Source organism: Rhinolophus ferrumequinum, chromosome 8 (genome assembly GCF_004115265.2).
Source record: "Rhinolophus ferrumequinum isolate MPI-CBG mRhiFer1 chromosome 8, mRhiFer1_v1.p, whole genome shotgun sequence".
Taxonomy (NCBI): domain Eukaryota; kingdom Metazoa; phylum Chordata; class Mammalia; order Chiroptera; family Rhinolophidae; genus Rhinolophus; species Rhinolophus ferrumequinum.
In genome coordinates this window covers 24,561,682-24,583,326 of record NC_046291.1, presented here as the reverse complement: position 1 = coordinate 24,583,326, position 21,645 = coordinate 24,561,682, and the positions used below count along the sequence as shown (strand labels likewise).

The 21,645-nt window shown below is 37.1% G+C and overlaps 1 protein-coding gene across 1 annotated transcript in view; it reads left to right on the top strand.

The window, feature by feature from the left end:
• Positions 1 to 5,554: 5,554 nt before the first annotated feature.
• Positions 5,555 to 21,645, top strand: part of PIKFYVE (phosphoinositide kinase, FYVE-type zinc finger containing) — a 74,164-nt gene continuing 58,073 nt past the window's right edge. Inside the window, 9 exon segments of the mRNA XM_033112212.1 lie at positions 5,555 to 5,687; positions 9,500 to 9,680; positions 11,312 to 11,464; positions 11,733 to 11,768; positions 14,587 to 14,603; positions 14,606 to 14,707; positions 15,407 to 15,578; positions 17,400 to 17,607; positions 19,369 to 19,458. Coding sequence (XP_032968103.1) covers positions 9,509 to 9,680; positions 11,312 to 11,464; positions 11,733 to 11,768; positions 14,587 to 14,603; positions 14,606 to 14,707; positions 15,407 to 15,578; positions 17,400 to 17,607; positions 19,369 to 19,458 — 950 coding nt within the window. The 5' untranslated portion in view covers positions 5,555 to 5,687; positions 9,500 to 9,508.

Below are 21,645 nucleotides of genomic sequence, written 5' to 3'. Positions count from 1 at the left end.
ACCACTATCAATGATTAGGTCTTTAGAAGAGTCTGTACCTAGTACATAGTAGTCCCCCCTTAAATGAGTGGTTTCAGTTTGGGTGGTTTCAGTTACCTGTGGTCAACTGCAGTCTGAAAACATTACATGGAAAATTCCAGAAAAACGCAATCAATGAGTTTTAAATTGTGTACTATTCTGAGTAGCCTGATGAACTCTCCAGACTTGCTGCTCTGTCCCACCCGATAGGTGAATCACACCTTTGTCCAGCATTTACACGCTGCTCCCTTAGTCACTTAGTAGCCTGCCCGCTCAGTTATTACATCAACTATCTGATATTGCAGCATTCCCTGTATTCAAGCAACCCTTATTTTAGTTAATAATGCTCTCAAACTATTTACATAACTTTTATTACTATATTGTATATTGTTGTGATTGTTCTATTTTATCATGTTGTTAATCTCTTACTGTGCCTAATATATAAATTAAACTTTATCATAGATAGGTATGTATTGGCAAAACAGTTTAGTACCATCTAAGGTTTCAGCCATCCAGCGGGGGTCTTGGAATGTATTTTCCCTCCCCCCATAAGGGGGGACTACTGTAATTCCAATTACTACCATAAATAAACCTTATCGTTATTGCATTAGAAGATAAAGGCAATGAGGAGATTATTATCTGGGTTCCACAGAAGCTGGACTAAAGATGTGAAGCCTGAGAAACCAGTGGATTTAAAAACAGTTTCTGACCCCTGAAGGGAATTATTTTTTGTGTATTCCTTACTCTTGAAAATATGAGTGGAAAACAGTATTTTAGATAGTGATGTGTAGAATGATAGCATGCTTGTATGTTCCTGCCCGGGACTTAATGTTCCCAAACATTTATTTTTAAAAATTATCTCTAGCATCGGTAGCCTCGGATTATTACAATTACTCTTTGAAGATCAAGTGGTATGAAAGTCACTATGCAAGGTGCATTTTTGACACTAGAGGGCACTGGTATTTTTCCTAAAAGAAAAGGAAGAAAGAATACACAGGTATGGGGCTTGTTGGTTTTTGAGGTGGATTAACAGAAAGTAGCTATGAACTCCATATATTCCTGTAGAAATGATTATAGAGATGTATGAGCTTGTATTTCATCTCGAATCTGAGGCTCAAAGCCAGCTGAGATTGTAAAGTTACTCCATCTTATATTGGGGTTCACAGTTTTTATTACTCTTTGCCCATTACTGAAAGTATTTATATTCATTCTTGTCCCAGAAAGGATTTGGGCAGCCTTCAAGATACATACAGTATAGCACGATAAAAGACATTGAATATAAAATGAGGAAAAGAGAGGATAAATATAGGAAATTATATAGAACCAAAGTGAATTTAATCACAAAATATATTCCATCAAACCCAAACACTTCTGGAGGGGGGCTGCAAATTTGGCTCTAAACCAATGTGGGAAGAAAGGTAACTTATGGGAGTTTCAGCATCTAAAACAGTATTTCCTAAGCCAGTAATGTAGAAACTCCTTTTTCACTGAAAATAACTTTTTTGCAGATCCCTGGAATTGACTTATTCCTATAGATATGCATAAAACTAGATATTTGTTCCTTATGTTGCTAGCCCTTATACAACTATACAATAACAAATTTAAAGATAGAAAGCCTAGAAACAAAAGTATAATAGGTTACCATTAACAACATTAATTAAATGTAGCAAATAATGTTTGGCTGAAATTAAATTACTGCTTGAAATGTGAATATGAAACTGCAAATAAGGTGGGAGTCTTGTGTAGAAGAAGAAGAAAAGTCTATCTCAGCAAGAACTGTGAGGAGTACATAACATCTTTAAAAAAGCCAGGTGGAGGAAAAGGTCACCCAAAAGAGAATGAGAAGGACTCTGGGAATAGTAGAAGAATCAGTAGAGCCTGAGGGAAGCCAAAGGATGAGAAAGTTTCCAAAAACGTTTGGAGAGGGCAAGGAAGATACATCCTGAAAATACTTTGGCAAGTAGGAAGACCTCATGAATGCCCTTTAAGAAGATTAATTCTATCGGGGGGAAATTTGGAGAAAAGAAGGTTGACTGTGAAATGAAGATCAATGCTTTATTTAGTAAACATAATTTTTGATGACTGCATAATTGTCCATCATTTGATTGTATTACTTTCATGTGGTTTGTGTTGGTTAGAAATTTGTTTCTTTTTTATTTATTTCCTTTTTACTGTTTTAAATAACTGTGACAAACATATTTAGATATACTTTATTGTACTGGTATTAGCCTTCAGGCTTCGGTGTTCCTTAGGCTAGATTGCTAGAGTTGGATCCAGGAGTGTAAATACTTTTAAGGTGCTTATTAGATCTATCACATCATTTTCTAGGAGGGATATGCCTATCGATACTGTTCAAAGATAAATTAATTTTAATTCAATAATACTAACCAATATAAAAAAAGAGAGAAGGAAAAGCTATTCATTATTTATTTATTTATTTATTTATTTTTAGTATAAATGCAATACATATAGAGGACTACAAGCATAGTTCCATTATAATAATAATTGACTTGGCAAGAATCATAAATATGTGCTCTGATGAAAGCTTTTGAGAAGGATATTTAGAGAAGGAAGGATATCTCTTTACAGATAAAATTCTTCTGGAATTAATTTGACGTCTGGTCTGAGGTGAGAATTAAAACTGATTCCCCCCCACACACACACCAAATGGTAGCCAGGTTTCCATGTCTTTTTCACAGAAATTAAACTGTAAGCTAATACAGATATTAGACTGTAAGCTTCTTGAGGACATAGACTGGGTCCTGTTCAGAATTTTATCTCTAGTGTCTACTTAACATATTGTTCATCAAATCAGTCACTCAAAAATTTTTGTCAAATGGCCGTTTGGTTTTACCATTGTTAAACAAGGAGGCCGTTAGACTGAGGTGGTTTTAATGCCCTAGTAGTCTATGTAAGCAAACCAAAACCTAAGCCTGTAATGCCTCAAGGTTATAAATTGGAAACCTAAGAACAACCAATCACAAACAGCCACCTAGGCTTTCCCAAATAAGGCATCTGCTTAAGCTATAGCCAATCAAATAATTTCCTTGCTGTGCTTCTGCCTCTTCTCTATAAAAATCTTTCCTCTAGCTTCTGTCCTGGAGTATTCCTAACCACTTCCAATTTGGAGCTCCCCTATTCAAATTTATTTTTGCCCAAATAAATTCTTAACATTTTTAATATGCCTCAGTTTATCTTTTAACACCATTTATAGAATTTCTATATAATTAGGGTCTTGATTAGGCTAACTATTCTGTTTATATGATCTATGTGTCTGATTTATATTTTGTTGTAAGTTTATGAAATGTTAACATCTGGTAGATTAATTATAAGGGGGGAGTTTTTTGGTTTTTTTTAGACAGGCTTGAGCATATTTATGGGCTGAAGAGAGGAAGAGTCATTGGAAAAGGAGAGGTTGAAGATATGGTGCAAACTCCCAGGGGAGCTAGGAGAGGGTAGACTGGTACTGGTAGTATTGAGCTGGTGAAGAAGAAGAATCCCCTTTCTCCCAAGGTTGATGGCTGTAGGCAGGCCAGGGTAGATGTGGATGCAGGTAAATATGGTGTTGGTGGTGCTTAGGTTATTAGGGGTCACACTCAATAACCTCCGTTTTTTCACTTACCGTGTTTCCCTGAAAATAAGACCTAGCTGGACAATCAGCTATAATGCGCCTTTTGGAGCAAAAATTAATATAAGACCCGGTCTTATTTTACTATAAGACCAGGCTTTATAATATAATATAATATAATATAATACCAGATCTTATATTAATTTTTTTTTTAATGTGTCCAAAAGACACATTAGAGCTGATTATTCAGCTAGGTCTTATTTCTGGGAAAACCGGGTAGGTAGATGAGAATCTCTGCTGAGAATGATAGTCAAGGTAGTGTGTGTGTGTGTGTGTGTGTGTGTGTGTGTGTGTAATAGCAGTAGTGAGGAATGGAAGAGGAAGCTGACTGCCAACTCCTAGGATGATTGCCCAGCTGAGGATGGTGAAGATTTGTACTGGTATCAGCCATCAGGCTTCGGTGTTACTCTCCAGCAGCTAAGAAGACAAACTCAAGGAAAGCTGGGCAGGGATTTGTCAAAACTCTTGAGGAAAAGAGCTTGCAGAATTTAATTAAAATAGCACCTCACTTTTGGTTTAATTTCCTTTCCAATCACTCCTGCCAAGCTCCATAATTGCGATCAGCAGATTTTGACATGTTTTCTTCAGCTAATGGCACAACGCTCAACACAGGGCAAAATTATGGATAATTCAGGCTGAGCAAAATGGGGGCTTGGTAACTTTATTTGCACCAGTCTTTGCAACTCAAAATTTGAGTGAAAGATTAGCTATAGAGCTGTTGATGTAAGAAATGTCCAAACCTGTAGAGAATTTTTATGAGTTTATTTGAGCCAAACTAATGACAATTGCTGGGAAGCAAAATCTCAATGGATTAAAAAAATGCTTCGGAGAATGGCAGCTTATTTTATACATTAGAATGAAAGGTGGAGATGTAAGGAGGGTTACATAAAATTCATTGGTGGTGGATTAAGAGAGTAGGAGAAAGCAAAGTGGGGGGAGAATCTCTGGGGTTGGCCTAAAAGTAAAACAGAGAGACACATACTTCTCTTTTACACTGCTGGTACAGAATAGTTAATAATGAACATTTACAGAATACAGAGATGTAATGTGGGGAAACAAGATAACCTTGAGGGGTTCTGTGGTCTGGTAGTTTGGTGCTGGTGGTTGTGCCCTGAAGGGTCTGGAAAAGATTACTCCTACATTTCAAAGGTATGTTATTTAGATGCAAAAAGACAACAGGTAGGCTCACTTAACATAGATGTGTCTAGCCGCCAGACCTGCTTTTAGTTAGGAATTGGGAAGTTCAGACCATTCTATGTGGTTACTTTGGGTCTCCGGAATTTGTAAGGTCTGTCAGGAAGGTCTTCCCTTAACTTGTTAGGTTTAGCATGTGGCCATTTTTGGTCCAGTCCACAGAACTACCATCACTTACTCTGGGTTAGACACTATGCCAAATGCTTTATGTGCAATGTTTTACTCAATTTTCAAACAACTATCTGTTCAGTGGGTACTATTTATTATTAGGTCCATTTTACAGAAAAGAGGCCTGGGCCTAAAGAAGTCAGTAATTTAAGGTCATGTGACTAGGTAGGTATTGGCAGAGTCTCTCAAGTCTGATAACAAGTCGTCTCTCGATAGAAGTGCTCTGTACCACACAAGTGAATATCACTCTGTAAGAACATTGAGCGTAGTTACACATTATGAGTGCCCACATAATCGAACACATACGGTAACTGCCGTCTGGCACTCACCCATCTGGTGACGCCGCACGCGTGATGCTCACGCGCGCAGTCGGTCTGGTTTCCTGTAGGAAGGCTGAGACAGCCTAACCTCGGCCAAATTGTCCTGGACGACTCTATCTGGGCTGGACTCCCTCTGCCTGAGCATCTGATCCAAGCGTCTCGCGGGAGGGGGAGAAGAGGGCGGAGCACGTGGCCGGGAAAGTCGCGGATTGGAGGGGAGCAGAAACAGGAGGTGGAGCTTTGGGGGGAAGCAAGAAGCCGCATCAACCAGGTAAGCAGCTTTGCTGTCTGCGGCAACCGCCAACTGCCCGCGTTCCCCGGTGCTGCGATCCGGAGCCGGCTTCCTGTGTCTGAACCAGGTGAAGCTGCGGCTGGGGTGGAGGGGTCTGCAGGGCCCGGGCGGAAGGCGCAGATGAGGGCGGGGGACTGGCGCTCCGCCGGTTGGGGCGGAGAGTAGGGGAGAAGGCCGGTTTGGGGAGCTCGGGGGCCAGAGCGGAGGGGAAGGCTGAAGTGAAGGCGAGAGCCAGAGCTCCACAACCGCGGCTGGAGGCCAGGCTGCGACCGAGACTGGGCAACGAAGGGCAGATAATCTGTGCGTGCAGTTAGCCGGCTCCCCTGATTCCTCGGTTGCTCCTTGTCACGCGAGTGGGGAAGGGAGCCGGATGGGGCTGTTCCTGAAGAGGTTTCCTTGGAAACATTCGAAGTTCCCTTGTCCCTCCCTCTCTTTCCTGTGGACCTCCGCTTATTTTGGAGGTGCACAGTCCAATTCCTCCTCCCTCTGGTGGAGCAGCTCTCAGTCTGTCTGTCACAGATGAGTCAGTAGACTGGAAAAGAAAGTTCATCAGGTGCAGAAACGACAGCAATAGTGGGGTTTCAAATATGTGCATGCCTCCTTAAATGCTTGCCTGTGCTACTTGAAGCTATTCCATTTCTGTCTGTGTTTCAAAGTCTCTGAGCAGGAGACTTGATTTCCCAATTAGTATTTTCCCCTTTGCTTAAAATGTTCCCAACGAGAGGATTAGACTGGAATGTAATGGATATTTTTAAGGAATTAAGGGTCTTATGTCCATTGTAGAGATTATTGTTCTTAAGACACTCAAGAAATATGAGAAATGCTAGAATTCTGTATTAAGCAAATTATTTTTGTTTATTTGATGTGTGTATGTGTTAAATTCTCATATATTGATTCAGTGCATCCTCTGTTGTAAAATTGGTACGATATTGACGGTACAGGTAGTTGTTTGTTTGGTATTTCTGTCATATTTCTGATGTATTTGAATCTAATTCCTGATTTATTTGAATCTTGTTTGCTGCCACTCCAAAATTCCCACTCTATCAGGATTTTTAAAAAAAATACTTTTCAGTGGATTTGGGGTTGTGACAAAGATTGAGCAGGTTAAGTCTCTTCTGTAGGGCAAAATTACTTCCCTTTTTCTTTCTTTTCTTCTTCTTCTTCTTCTTCTTCTTCTTCTTCTTCTTCTTCTTCTTCTTCTTCTTCTTCTTCTTCTTCTTCTTCTTCTTCTTCTTCTTCTCTTCTTCTTCTTCTTCTTCTTCTTCTTCTTCTTCTTCTTCTTCTTCTTCTTCTTCTTCTTCTTCTTCTTCTTCTTCTTCTTCTTCTTCTTCTTCTTCTTCTTCTTCTTCTTCTTCTTCTTCTTCTTCTTCTTCTTCTTCTTCTTCTTCTTCTTCTTCTTCTTCTTCTTCTTCTTCTTCTCTTCTTCTTCTTCTTCTTCTTCTTCTTCTTCTTCTTCTTCTTCTTCTCTTCTTCTTCTTCTTCTTCTTCTTCTTCTTCTTCTTCTTCTTCTTCTTCTTCTTCTTCTTCTTCTTCTTCTTCTTCTTCTTCTTCTTCTTCTTCTTCTTCTCTCTCGTTCTTTTTTTTTCTTTTGTTTTTAAGTCTGCCTCCCATTGCATACTTTCCCTTTTCTTCTTTGGGGAAGAGTAATATGCATCACGCTGTGGTTTTCTTTTAGTGTTTCTGTTGGCATGTTGATCAAAAATTGAACAAAAAAATCTTTGTTGATGGAACATTTCTAGTATTCAGCTGTCCTGATATTAATATATTTTGAGTACTTAAAAAAGAAACTAGTTAGAAATGATTCCACTGATATTTGGATTTTTTCATCTGCCAAAATTTTGATATTGGCTGGTAGATCGGGTTTATTTACATTTGAATGTCTGATTAGCCTTCAGACTGGCTTAAGCATCAAGATAGTGTGAAGTGGGTCTGCATATAATTGCAACCTTCAAATGAGAAGAGGCAAAGTATTGGTGATACACCAGAGATCTTTTGAGGAAGTTAATACTTTTAATTATCAGTTAGGAAAGAGTCCTAGTTTATATAACAGTTATTAAGCTACCAGAGAATAAAATGTTGTAAGGTATTTTTTTCAGGATTCTGGTGTCATGATGTGATTTTTAAGATTAAGTCTATGTGATTGCATTTATGTTTCAGAGACTACATTTGCTGATGGTTTTCATTGTAATTTTTATCCTCATATCTCCATAGCATAATAGAAGTTTTAGGTGGGTGGGTGACCCTTAGAAGTAATGCCAGGACTCTTCAGGCAGATGGCTAACTGCTTCTGATGTTACTTGTGTCAAAGTAGAATGTAGGCTGATTTCCGAGGCCTGAGGGTTATTGCCATCACATTATTCTTTCTCTACAGTGCTCCTCCCCACCCCTTTTTACCTTTTGAAGTTTACGTTTGATGAATCTCCAGCTTATTTTCTAACTCTTTATACTGGACTATGGATTGTCATTACACTTTAGCAGGATTGTTGACTACTCTTTCCAACACAAGATATTAGGGACCCTTCTTCCCTCTCTCTTTCCTCTTCTCTCCTCTGCACCTTCCTCTTCTTCCTCTTTGCCTTCCCCCCTTCTTCCATCCCCATAAACATTTACTGCCAAAATTTTGTTCAAGTCAGTGGTTTCATTTCTGCTTTGTTTAATTAATTTATTAAGTAAATTATTAATCAGGCAACATCTTGAGTAGTTAGAATTCAGATAGGCTAGAATTGGAGGTCTGTGAAGAGCTACAAAAGTAATTTTGCTCTAAAGAAGAATTCTGGGCTGAAACTTGGAGTTTAGTTACAACTCTACCACTGACCCGTTGTGTGACCCTCAAGAAAGTTGTTTTAGGTTAAGTGTACAATGGTTGCCTCAAAGGTAAAATAAAGTAATAAGACCAGTTCTGTGAGCCTTCCAGGATTTTGTAAAAATTAAATGAGATGGTAGATATGATTTTGCAAGTGAAAAGAGTTTTATAAGAATGTAATGTCCCCTTTGTAAAGTATAAAGTAGATTACACACCATGGCACTTTGATGACTAGAGTTATGCATAGTTCTTGGTTCCTGTCTTTTATTTGAAGTATTAATCAATATGGCAGAAAATAGACATAGGTGCTTTTCTGTAATCTCCATCTGGTGATGTGTTTTCCTTTACCGCTTTGGTTGAATTATGAATTTTGGTTATTTAAAAAAAATGCCCTTTAAGATCTTCATTTTAATGTCTATATGAATTTAGGCTTACAAGGAGAAAAACCAGGTTCATTTGCCCACGAGGAAGATGACAGGGAACAGCTTGTTGATTTGGGTAGTTCTCAAGGTGTTGAGGCATAGCTTGCGGTAATTTTGGAGGTTATATAGAAGTGTCATTAAGGGATGACTATTTCATTTTCTTGGAAATGTTTATCTTTTACATTTTTTAAAAGAAAAAATTGAAATAAGTAAAATAAAGCTGTGAGGAATTTATATGCTTGTGTAAAACCAGTTTCCCCTCATGATTTTAAAAAGCTATTGAATGTCTTTTTCCAAAAATATCTTAAAATGAAAAATATATAAATTATGCAAAAATGCGTTTTTTTCTTTTTATCTGCTCACATTTATGCCTTACCTCCAATTTTTAAAAATAATTTTGATATGTTCTGTAATTTTAGTAGCAATGTTGAAAATTCGATTGGCTCTGTAATCATAGTTTTAGGTGATGGAGACTTTCTTATGATCTAGACCTCAGAGTTTTTAAGCTTTAATTTGGAGATTATTTGTTCTTTGGTTTTCACAGGTCTGAATTTTCAGAGTCAGATTTTCAGATATTTAGGGATGCTGTTTGGAATTAAGGTTTGGGCTTCCCGAGGAACATATCTTTAGCTTATTATTATTATTTTTTTTTAGACTCATGAAATGGCCACAGATGATAAGACTTCCCCAACACCGGACTTTGCCAATGATTTGCCTCGATCTCCTACTAGTCCTTCTCATCTCACACATTTTAAACCTTTGACTCCTGATCAGGACGAACCTCCTTTTAAATCAGCATATAGTTCTTTTGTAAATCTCTTTCGATTTAACAAAGGTAAGACTTATTCTTAAAGATCAGAGAAACTACAGTTTTGATTCTCTGAAATTCTCTTGTTCAGTTTTAATGTCGTGTCTGCAAAAAGGTGAATTATTAACACAAAGAGAGAGCTTTAATTATAGGTTACTGGGGTTTATTGCTTAAGAAAAGCTAGAATTTTCACTGTAATTTTATTAATTGTTGGTAACTGAAGATTTGAATTGAAACTAAATGTTAAAAGGAGGACTCTTTTTAAAGTGACCATTTCCCTCCTTTCTTTATATGTTTCAATTTCCTTAAGTTCACAGAATGGACTTTGTTCTTTCAGGGGTTAATGGCCAAAAGATTTTTTTTTTTTTAATTAAAATTTATTGGGGGTGACAGTGGTTAGTAAAATAACATAGATTTCAAGTGTACAATTCTGTACTACATCATCTATGTATCACATTGTGTGTTCACCACCCAGAATCAGTTCTCCTTCCATCACCATATATTTGAAAAAAGATTTTAATTAAAGCAATGAAACTAAAAGGGTCAGCACACGGGAGAAAAGGTTCTTATTTTTTAAAAATGGAAATTATCAGCAGGCCTGTTGTTGACTTCAACCCTTTAGATAAGGTGTAAATGTAATACTAGCAAGTTAAAAGATACTTTTAAAGTGAGCTCTTTTTAAGTAATATATTCTTCACCTGGAAGAAAAATTAAGAAAACATGGATACAACTTTTGCTTTATATTTGGCTGTATTTGAAATGGATTAGAAAGTGATCCCCTTTGTTGTAAGAAATTTGGGGTTAGTAGTTTAATTAGCTCAGTAGAAATTTTAATAGTATTAACTGGCATTTATTAGTAGTCATGTTTAAAGTTCTATAAAAACTATTAGTCCATCTTTAAGACAATGATCTTTTTATATTTTTAAAAAGTAAACCTTATTGTTTAGATTAGTTTTAGATTTACAAAAAAACTGAGAAGATAGTATAGAGAGTTCTTATATACCCTGTACACAGTTTCTCTTATTATTAACATCTTACAGTATTAGGTAAGACAGTGTTCTTCATTCCTCTCTGTGTTAGTAAGATGTAATTGTACATTTTAATAATTATAATAATTGTACATTTATTATAATTAGCGAACCATTATTGATACATTATTATTAACTCAAGCATGTATTTTATTCATCTTTCTTCAATTTTTACTTAATGTCCTTTTTCTGTTCCAGTATCCTTCATTATATTTAGTTATCATGAGACAACAATTTTTATTTAGCAAATGTTTATTGATCACCTACCATCCACTGGGTACTGTTTTAATAGTGCAAGGGATCTAGTCCATAAACAAAACAACCGCCCCCACCACCCCCCAAAAAAATCTCTGCCTTTATGTGTAGCTTCCATTCTGTTTTCTTTAATGTGCTTAAGGTATTTCCAGTGCAAAGTAGAACAAACTGAAGATCACATATACCAAGGATGTGATCTTATTATAGGCCTGTAATTTTGCTACCTTTTTTCAATGTTTCAAACCTTAATTTTTAATGATGCATGTTGTGCTTATGTTCTTATGTTCTTTCCTGAAAATTTTCACCTATTTCCTTCTCTTTGCTGAACTCTGAGTCTTAGTTTTTCAAATAACGCCAAGCTTTCCTTTGCTACAGAGAGAGCAGAAGGGGTCCAGGGAGAGCAGCCGTCTCTGAGTGGAAGTTGGACCAGCCCTCAGCTCCCTTCACGAGCGCAATCTGTGAGGTCACCTACACCTTATAAGAAACAGCTTAATGAGGAGCTCCAGCGACGATCTTCAACAGTGTTAGGTAAGACAGTGTTCTTCATTCCTCTCTCTGTGTTAGATTTTTCCAGTCATTGTTTCCCAGGGTGTTTATTGACTTATTGACTTAACTTTTCTGCTATTTGGAATAGTCAGGTACTCTTCAGAATGAGTGAAACTATTACCTAGGTAGTGAAATAATTTGTAGGTACCTAACAAAGAGAAATTCTTAAACATTTTTTTGTTAAACTTTAATTTAGGCCAGGCAGAGATCTCTTGACTGTTTTTTGATTAATTACTTGCTTGGCTTTCAGCAGAGAACAGTTTGCAACATCCCCAGGAGAACACAGGTTAGTTTCAGCTTTGTGAATGAATCCTGCATCTGTCCTTGAGATGGCTAGTGAAATGTGATGTGCATGCCTCTGGCCGCAGAGCTCTCTCACCTCCGTTAGTCGGCTGCCCCTTGTTCTTGGCCTTTTGTCGTGTTGGGGTGCAAAATGTCAGTGTGGCTGCATAAGCTGAGCTCCTCTTGCCTGTTTGTTCTCCATCCTTGTTCTCCATTGCTTTATATTTGGCTGTATTTGAAATGGATTAGAAAGTGATCCCCTTTGTTGTAAGAAATTTGGGGTTAGTAGTTTAATCTCCTACACAGGTTCAGCTCCTTCATTTTCATGCTCTTCTGAGGAGTATAGTCTGGGGATCAGTGCCTGAAGTGAGAGGCTAGATAAAGTGAGTTGTTGATGTTTTATTTTTGTTAGAGTATTAAACTCAGCGCTGTGGTTTGCCCAACTCAAGGTGATAGAAGAAAGTCAGTGAGAGGAGACAGAATAGAGGGGAAAGGGTGCAGCCTTGGAAATCAAATGGCCCTGAACACCAGATCCTGTCTTGTCTGCACAATTTTCTCCATGAGATCTTCGAGTGAAAACTAGGCAGGTGCAGGTAATGGCAGGTGGAGGAGGATATTTTATTGCTAGTTGGGACTTGGTTCAGAACAGTCTTCTGGTGGGTCAGAAGGAGGAGGATAAATCACGCAGAAGGGTTTCTCTCTAAGGGCTGGAACAGAGCTGGCTGCATCACCTCTGCAGGTTTCCTAGGGCAATGAGCCTCAGCTTGGGTTATGTCAGCCATTTGGAAGGAAGAATCAGACGGTGAGAAGGGGGCGAGGGAGAAAGGAGCTCTCCTTTTACTCTAAGGGATGGAAGGAAGAGACCAGCCCCAGTTTAACTTTTAGCCTCAGTAAACTCTCCTTAGCTTTTTAACCTGACCAGTGGCAATTTGCCTATTTTTGTTGTGGGAGCTCTTCTGACTAAATCCTGTGCTGAATTAAGATTAATCTAATCTTGTAGGGGTTACAAATTGACAGCCTACCAAATCTTGCCTTGGTGTTTTGATAAATTAGACTTTAAGTATCACCGAGTGGAGTTTGTAGTGTCTGGTTTGCTGCAGCCCCCACCATGCCTTACTGTGTTTTATCAAGTTCACTTGATTCTTTGATTTGACCTTAGCTGCGAGAGGCCCAGAAACTGCGACTATTTGACCAATCAAGTTCCTTTTCCTACTAAAAGGCTGTCATTCCACAATTTGCTAGTTTTGTAACCTTAGGAAAGTCATTTAATTTACTGATATCTGTTTTATAAGAGAAGCAGCTAAGATGGTTTGTCTAAGGACCGACAGAGTGCTGGACCAGATTTTCTCTCAGGGCTCTTACATCTTTATCTGAGATCTCTGATTATGTTGGTGTCAGGAACAGTCTTGCTCTTCCTTTTCCAGTGGTTGATGCTATTAATACTCTCTTGTATTCCTAACTGGCTAACTGCAAGGGGCTTCACAATTAATTGTGAAGTAGAACCATTAGGATTCTAACAGCTTCCTTTGTCTCTTTTTTCCATTCATAAATCATGGGGAGTTGCTTTATATTGTGATAACTCAAGAACATTTGGTGATTCTAATTCTCATTTATTTTTATTCGAGTAACAACACAGGTGTCTGCTGAAATTAGGACATTACTATTCGTAAAAAGATAGTTTTCTAACATAGGTGCTGTTTAGATAGTTATTTCTATAGTTAAATTATCTTGGGAAGTTCTTTGTCAATTTATATTTAGATACCAACCTCTTTCTTTTTTTCCCACGCAACCCAAACAAAGCACACCTAAACCAAATCCAGCAAACAAGTGAGTTTGAGAAAGATGTAGGTGGGCTCTTTTCCATCTTGTTTTGCCATAGGTTATTAGGTTGATGAGGTTAAAGGAATAGGGAAGTTCATTCTTTTTGTCAAGCCACCTCCGTTTCATCCTCAGGTATTTTAACTGCTGGAGCCAGGAATAGGTAGAAACTTCAGTAGTAATCTTGCTCTAAAATAAGGAAATGATATATGACAGTTTTGGCAGCACACCCCCTTCTGACCGCAAAGCTGGAATTTGCGCTTGTTTTATTATTGTTAGGACTGGACTCAGTTATTGCTGTTTTAAGTGTCAGTGATCCTTCCAGTTTGGAGCTGTAGGGGTCAAGAGGTAGCTGGAAAGGTAGGATTGGAGTTCCAGCAATCCTTTGGCAGTTTTAATGTACATGGACATTGCTGAAGGAAGAAACTCTGTGGGTAAATGACCATCCTGGACGTGCTGAAGTCTGTCACACTCTTTGGGGACTGGGCTATAAATTCCTTTGTGATCCCCTGCTGCATGAGACATTGATATGTGGTCTGCCGACTGGACTGTTCAACCTCGCTGCTGATTGCTTGACCGTAGAGGCTAAGCCAGGTTAACTCACTGGGATTGCTTTTCCTTCTGCTAAATTTCTAGCAGATATTTATTATGTCTTGGGACCAAAGGGCCCAAGAAATCATTAATGAATTTGGGGCCATTTAACCAATCCACCCGTCCCAGGCCTCAAAATCATCCGTGGTCTCACACGGTGCTTGTCTTAGGTAACACTTACTTGCTTGTGAAGTAGTGTTTTACATGGTAATAAGAAACACTTTCAACAACCTTTTACCTTCATAAAGACTAGTTTTAACTCTCGATTCATACCACTCGTTGGGAAAACATAAATATGTACTAACCATAAGAGGCACTGCGCATCACATGTGTACATTGTTTTGCATAGATACTGTTAATAGACTATTAACAGGTTGCTTTTTATTTTTTTATTTTTGGCAAATCTGACTCAGAAACAAGAAGGAAAGCAGAGAACCTACCTTTGGAGGTCATGACCCTCGTACAGCTGTTCAGCTTCGAAGCCTCAGTACAGTATTAAAACGCCTCAAGGAAATCATGGAGGGGAAAAGCCAGGTACTGTGTAAGGGCTTTAGAAGATTACATATTAATCAGTTATACGGAGCTCAGGGCATGCTCACTGAAAATGGCATAATGTCCTTGAAAGAAAGTTCAGTTAGTACTTTCTTCAGCTACGAACACCGTAATTTTACATATAGGTACTTAATTTTAATTGATCAATTTTTTCCCCCTTTATAGTTAGTGGTTTTCATGTCCCGTTTAAGAAGTATTTAGCCCAAGGTCAGTAAATATTCTTCCATGGTTTCTTCAGGAAGCTTTATTATTTGTGTGACGTTTAAGGGTCAAGCCTCCTTTTTTTTTAAAGGCTGTCCCGTTGGACTCAGCTCCTTTTTGTTTTGAACAAACGATCCTTCACTGATTGTATTATAAATCTTGCCCTAAGTCCATATATGTGTGTGAGGGTGTGCCGGGGCTCTCTTCTGTTCCATAGCTCCATTGTTTTCTATCCTCGAACTGGTTCTCTAACGTTACTGTAGCTTTAGAATAAGTCTTGATGGCTGGTAATGTTAAGTCCTTCAACTTTTTTCTTGAAGAATGTCTTGGTCATTTTGGCCCTTTGCATTTCACTAGTTTTAGAAGTGGCGTGTCACTCTGCGAAGGAAACCTTCTAGGATTTTCACTAGCATTGCCTTTGCCATTGTGACTTAGTAATCGGTATTTTCAAGAAGGCTTCCCATATTTTTATTGTTACAGGATAGTGACCTGAAGCAATACTGGATGCCAGATAGCCAATGTAAAGAGTGCTATGACTGTAGTGAGAAATTTACAACCTTTAGGCGTAGACACCATTGTCGACTGTGTGGGCAGATTTTCTGCAGTCGTTGCTGTAACCAAGAAATTCCGGGAAAATTTATGGGCTATACAGGTAAATGCATTTTATTGACACTTTTACAATTGTTAAAGGTCATAACTATAAAATAGTTATAATACAGAACTGATGTCAAGCCAGTTTTTATTTGGGCTTTACATGCGAACCATGGGAGGCACAGGTGAGGGGGATGCAGCATTGCTTTTAAGACTTTATAGTCGAATAATAACTAGACAGGGATGGATGTGCATATGTGAATAAAAGAGAGTGTATTGTAGATGCTGTCAAAACACCCTAGGGACGTCAACATGTATTAGACAAGGTGGAGAGAGTAGATTACTAGTTTATATTACTGTGTGAGTTTCATTTTTACAAAATCCAGATCTTCCTTGAGTTGTATGACACTGTGCTTTAGCAAACTGCATCTTGCATTCTTCCGTAAATTCTAGCAATACAGAAATTTTAAATTATTTATTGAAGCAGAGAAAAACTAAACAATGGTGTTTGGATTTATACAGTGATTTGGGAGCGGAAAGTGGGCAGAAGTTATCAAAAAAAAAACACTCTTAGAATCTCTCACGTTATTTTTATTATCATGCAGATCTTCCTTTTGGCCATATTCACTATTTTTTTTTCCACCGAAACTGCTACAGAGTTCAGAACTGAATTAATCTTTTATCCGGATTGTGGCTACAACCTTTGAAAAGATATTTTTACTGTTAGTTTTTTTCTACCTCTGATTTTTCATGCTCTAGTTGGTATTCTTTGTTAAATGCTAATTCGATCACGTCGGGGGTATTCCCCTGCCTAAAACCCTTTTGGAGCTCCTATTACCCTTAGGGTAAAATCCTGTCTTATTAATATGGTTTTTGCGTTAGTTTTCTAGGGCTGCCATAGCAAAATATTACAAACTAAGCAAAATGTTAATTTTGCTTAAAATACATGCATAGTTTAATAAAACTGAGTACTTTATAATAGTAGTCTTAAAATGAAAAAATAAAATGAAACAAATAAATTATACTTGATAGTAATTGTGACAAAAACACAGTGCAGTTGACTTTAAGAAATCTTTTGTTCCTCATCACATCAGTTTTCTAATGTTAATGGTAGAAAATTTAAGTTTGAAATGCTAAATAACATGTAAGGTTTAATTATCTTACCTCTTTTTTTAGGACACTAAAATGTTACAGAATCACACAAATACTTGTTACAGAAAAACAGGGTAGAAATGACAACTTATATTTGGGCAGAACTGAAATAAAATTACAGCATTTAAGAGTTTTAAATATAAATAACCTTGTTGTTTGTCCTTCCAAGAATATTTCATTTTCATCCTAACTTTCACTGTAAGAATTTCCTTAATTTCCCCCCCATATTTCATATTGTCTGTAAGCCCATTTTGTCAGTTTGTTTTTAAAACAGTTCCCCCTTGTGGAGGCCACTCTTCATGACTCCATAATGAAGACCCAAATAACATTTTTCCTCCTTCCTTTTTGTCTTTGTGTTGGATTATTTACTCTATTGAAATTTTTTTGAATCTTCTGTCCCATATTTCACTTTTAGAATCTTGAAAAACCAGTTTTCTAGTATAATTAGTTTTCTAGTATGATCAGTTTTCTAATACAGTTGAGTCATATTTTCTTGTTATAAAATTTGAGGTAATTTGTATACTTGGATTACTTTATCATAACGATGGTTTTTAAAGTATATAACTGAGCTAACAAAACTATTTAACTTTTTTAAAATATTTTTTTGGTAGTCTTTACTTGAAGACATTTGCCTGTTATTAGATTAACTATTAACCCCAAGATTTAATGTGTTCTAGTTAGGTAATATGTTATTGTTATCTTTTACTTAGTTTTTTTTTTCCCTTTCTAGGGGACCTCCGAGCTTGTACATACTGTAGAAAAATAGCCTTAAGTTATGCTCATTCCACAGACAGTAATTCCATTGGGGAAGACTTGAGTGCTCTTTCAGATTCTGCTTCCTCTGTGTCTGTACTTGATCCAAATGAACCCCGAACACCTGTTGGGAGTAGAAAAGCCAGTCGCAACATATTTTTAGAGGATGATTTTGCTTGGCAAAGGTACTGTCACTTAAATATAGTTTATATTTGGGAGATACTAGTTGTCTTGTGACCTATGAGTGCTTTTAGTTAACTTTTACCTGTTTGAATTGTTTCCTAAAAATTCCCTGTTTTCTCCTCTTTCTTTGAGTTGCCTCCAGAATATGTGTATGGACAGAGATTATATTGACTAATTAAAATGTAAGCACTACAAGAGGAGAGACTTTATATTTTCCTTATTCACTGTTCTATCCCTGACACCAAGAACAGCGTATGACCTACATATGATCTTGATAATATTTATTGAATAGGCAATATAAGTTATTGATTAATAATTTCTAATGTAGCCTTCTTAGAGGAGAATGCTTATAAGATTTGTATTCATAATATTTACAAATGAAATAGGTATTTTCCCCTTCCTAAGGAACATTTCATGTTTTTGCATATGTCTAAATATGCTATACTCACTGGTAGTGGAGCATGTTACTAACTTTTTCTGGGTAGTTACCTGGAATTGTTTGAATTAGAATCCTAGATTCATCAGTTTCTGATTGTTTTCTTTAGCTAAATTATTTTCTTATGCATAATACCCAATCTGGCCATGTTAAAGAGCTTAGAGTTTTAATTCACATCTTTCTGATTAGTTCTTATGTCAATTACCCCTTAAGGGAGTGAGGAATTTGTAGGTAACCAAAGAATTTTAACAGAAGTCAAAAATGAATGAATTATAGTTACATTCCACGTGTATGATTCTCAGGGACATAATGTAGAGTAGGAAAGAAAGTCACATTCATCTCTAGTGATTATTCTATTTATATAAAGTTCAAAAATATACAGAAAAAAGCACACTAGTGTTTGTCTAGTGGTACTAACATGGTATGTATACTTAAAAGGAAGAAACTGATAAATATGAAATTGTAGTTTCATTGAGGTCAGCGACGGGAATGGGGTTGGATAGGGGAACACAGGTACTTCAGAGTCTTTTAAATTGCTCAGTGGGTGCATTAGTGTTTGGGACATCATGATTCTTTATATGTTACATGTATTTTATACATTTTAAAGGTTGATTCTTCATTTAATAAAACAAAGTATATGGATTCTTCAGTTCTTGCTTACTTTAGTTAGTAGTGCCGTTTTGTTGTACCTGGCCCTGTTGTGTGAGACCAGAATTGGCACATGTGATTTAATAAAACAGACTGGGTTTGAAAGCTTCCTTAGAGAGATGTAGGATAGATGTCAGAGGGAATTGCTAATTGTTTAATGCTCACTCTCTTTTAGTCATCATATCTCTGTAGTAGGTACCACTTTCTCCTTTGGACAGATGTAGATGTGGTTCAGAGAGAGTAAGTAATGTCCCCAAGGTCACACAGTTAGTAAGACTTGCACCTTACTAACTGCCCTTGCACCTAGGTTTCTCTGACTCTGCATTGCTGTTCCATTGGGTTATGGGGACTGAGAATATTTTAACTCAGGATTTACTCCCCAAATTATTCAACCTTGTGAAAAGGAGTTCTATAGGTATCCATCCAACCAATATTATTTTAATGGCATTCCATATACTTAATAAACTGTTTAATCAACCTTTTGGTATTTGATATACTTAAGATAAAAAAAAAAAAAACACTGTTTCAACCTTAATTAAAGGAAGAAAACAAAAATGACCCAGGATCTCATTATTGCAGAGGAAAACAATCTGCTTCTAAATCTTAAAGCGTTTCATTGAAATTGGATTTACTTGTTACTGTCCCAAGTCATCTCAGTATTTTTCTTTTTTGTTTGTAGTTTGGTTCATCCAGATTCCTCAAATACTGCTCTTTCTACAAGACTTGTATCTGTTCAAGAGGATGCTGGGAAATCTCCTGCTCGAAATAGGTAAACTGCCAAATGAAAACACTGTATTCTGTGTCTGTTTTTCTTTCTTTTTAGAGTAATGAGAAGAACAGACACATAAAAATGGGTGGGAATGATTGTTACACACTTTCTGAGCTTTAAAAGCTGAATGAAACTGTCATTTCCCTTTTGCTAGTCAGCTTTTGCTTACACCATCTGAGTGGCTCTTTTCCACTGTTCTCAACTGGCTTGAGATCTTGGAACTTATACTTTCCTCTTCTAGCTTAGCAGATGAACTTACTTTCTATTACGTAGCAAAGAGGAGATAACAGAAGGGGACTTCCTCACTCTTAACACCACTCACCAACTTGATTACATTTGGAGTGCATCCTTCTTCTCTACCCTTCTTGACCAAGGTTTATTCTCCATTTGTATTCTGGATCTGATCCCTTCTCATTTTTTGTTAGTTATCCTATTGATGTTCCCTATCGTCCACCTCTCTCTCTGCTGACTCCTTAACATCCGCATTGACAAACTTAAGTTACCTATTAAAAACAAACAAAAATCCCTCCTTTGTGTTTCACCTCTAGTTACCTTTTTCTCAGTTGTTTCTGTTCTTAGCTAAATTCCTTGAAATAGTTGCCTATAACCATTCTACACATGTACATAGCCTTTTTCAGTTTACTAGCTCTTACTAATGTGCACACTTCCCCACTGAAAACGCTTTCCTTTTACAAGTTTAAGTGGTGAATAAGTCATTGTAAACCTCAAGAACTACATATCTAAATTACGATGGTTTAATGTACTTTCAACTTACTCTTTCAACAAGTATTGTTAAGTACCTACAAACTAGGTGTATGGAAGAAAGCAGTGAATTAAATAGACAAAAATTTAAAACACTGAAAAACATAAGGAACAGGGATGGAGAGTAGAGTTTTAAATAGTGTGCTCAATGAAGCCCTCACTGCGAAGGTGACATTTGGGCAAAGACCTGAGGGGGTGAGGGAATAGCCACGTCTGCCCTTGGTAGAAGAGTGTAGCAAGAAAACAGGGAATAACAAATTCCTGAGAGGGAACATGCCTGGCAAGGAATAGCAAGAGGTCCTGGTTGTACTTGGAGTAGAGCATTGCTCCAATTCATTGTAAGGACTTTGTCATTCTCTCTGGGTGAGATGGGAAGCTACTGGAGACTTTTGACTTAAAAAAAAATAAAAAAATTATTATTTTGAAAATATTTTAGACTTGCAAAAAGTTGCAGGAATAATAAAATAAATTCATATATTCTTCATTAAGGTGCACTAATTTACATTTTACCCATTCTCTTTTTATATAGTGTGCATACTGTTTTACTTTTCTGAACAATTTGCGAGTAAGTTGCAGACATCAGCATCCTTTACTTTTAAAAAAAAATTAATAAACTTCATTATAGAGGTTCACAGAAAAACAAAATTGAGCAGGAAGTATTGGATTTCCCATTTACCACTTAACCTCCAACACACAGAGCCTCCCCCTGTCAACATCCCACACAGAGTGGTGCATTTGTTACAGTTCCTGAACCTACGTCGGCATTATCGTTATCACCTGAGTCCATAGTTTGCTTTAGAGTTCACTCTTGGTGTTGTGCCATCTATGGGTTTGGACAAGTGTATAATAACGTGTATCCACTATCGTAGTATAGTACAGAATAGTTTCACTGTCCTAAAAATCCTCCGTACTCTGTTTATTCATGACTCCCTCCTCCAACCCAGGGCAACAACCACTAATCTTTTTACTGTCTCCATAGTTTTGCCTTTTCCAGAATGTCGTATAGTTGGAATCATACAGTATGTATGTACCTTTTTCAGATTGGCTTCTTTCATTTAGTAGTATGCATTTAAGTTGCCTCCGTGTCTTTTCACAGCTTAATAGTTCGTTTCTTTTTAGTTCTGATGAATATTCCATTGTCTGAATATACCACAGTTTGTTTATTCATCTACTGAAGGATATCTTGGTGGTTTCCAAGTTTTGGAAATTATGAATAAGGCTGCGATAAACATACTTCTGCAGGTTTTCCTGTGGTCATGTATTCAGTTCATTTGGATAGATACCAAGGAGTACGATTGATGGATCATATGGTGAATATTATGATTAGTTTTATGTGAAATTGCCAAACTGTCTTCAGAGTGGCTGTACCATTTTGCTTTCCCACTGGCAATGAGAGTTCCTATTGCTCCACGTCCTTGCCAGTAT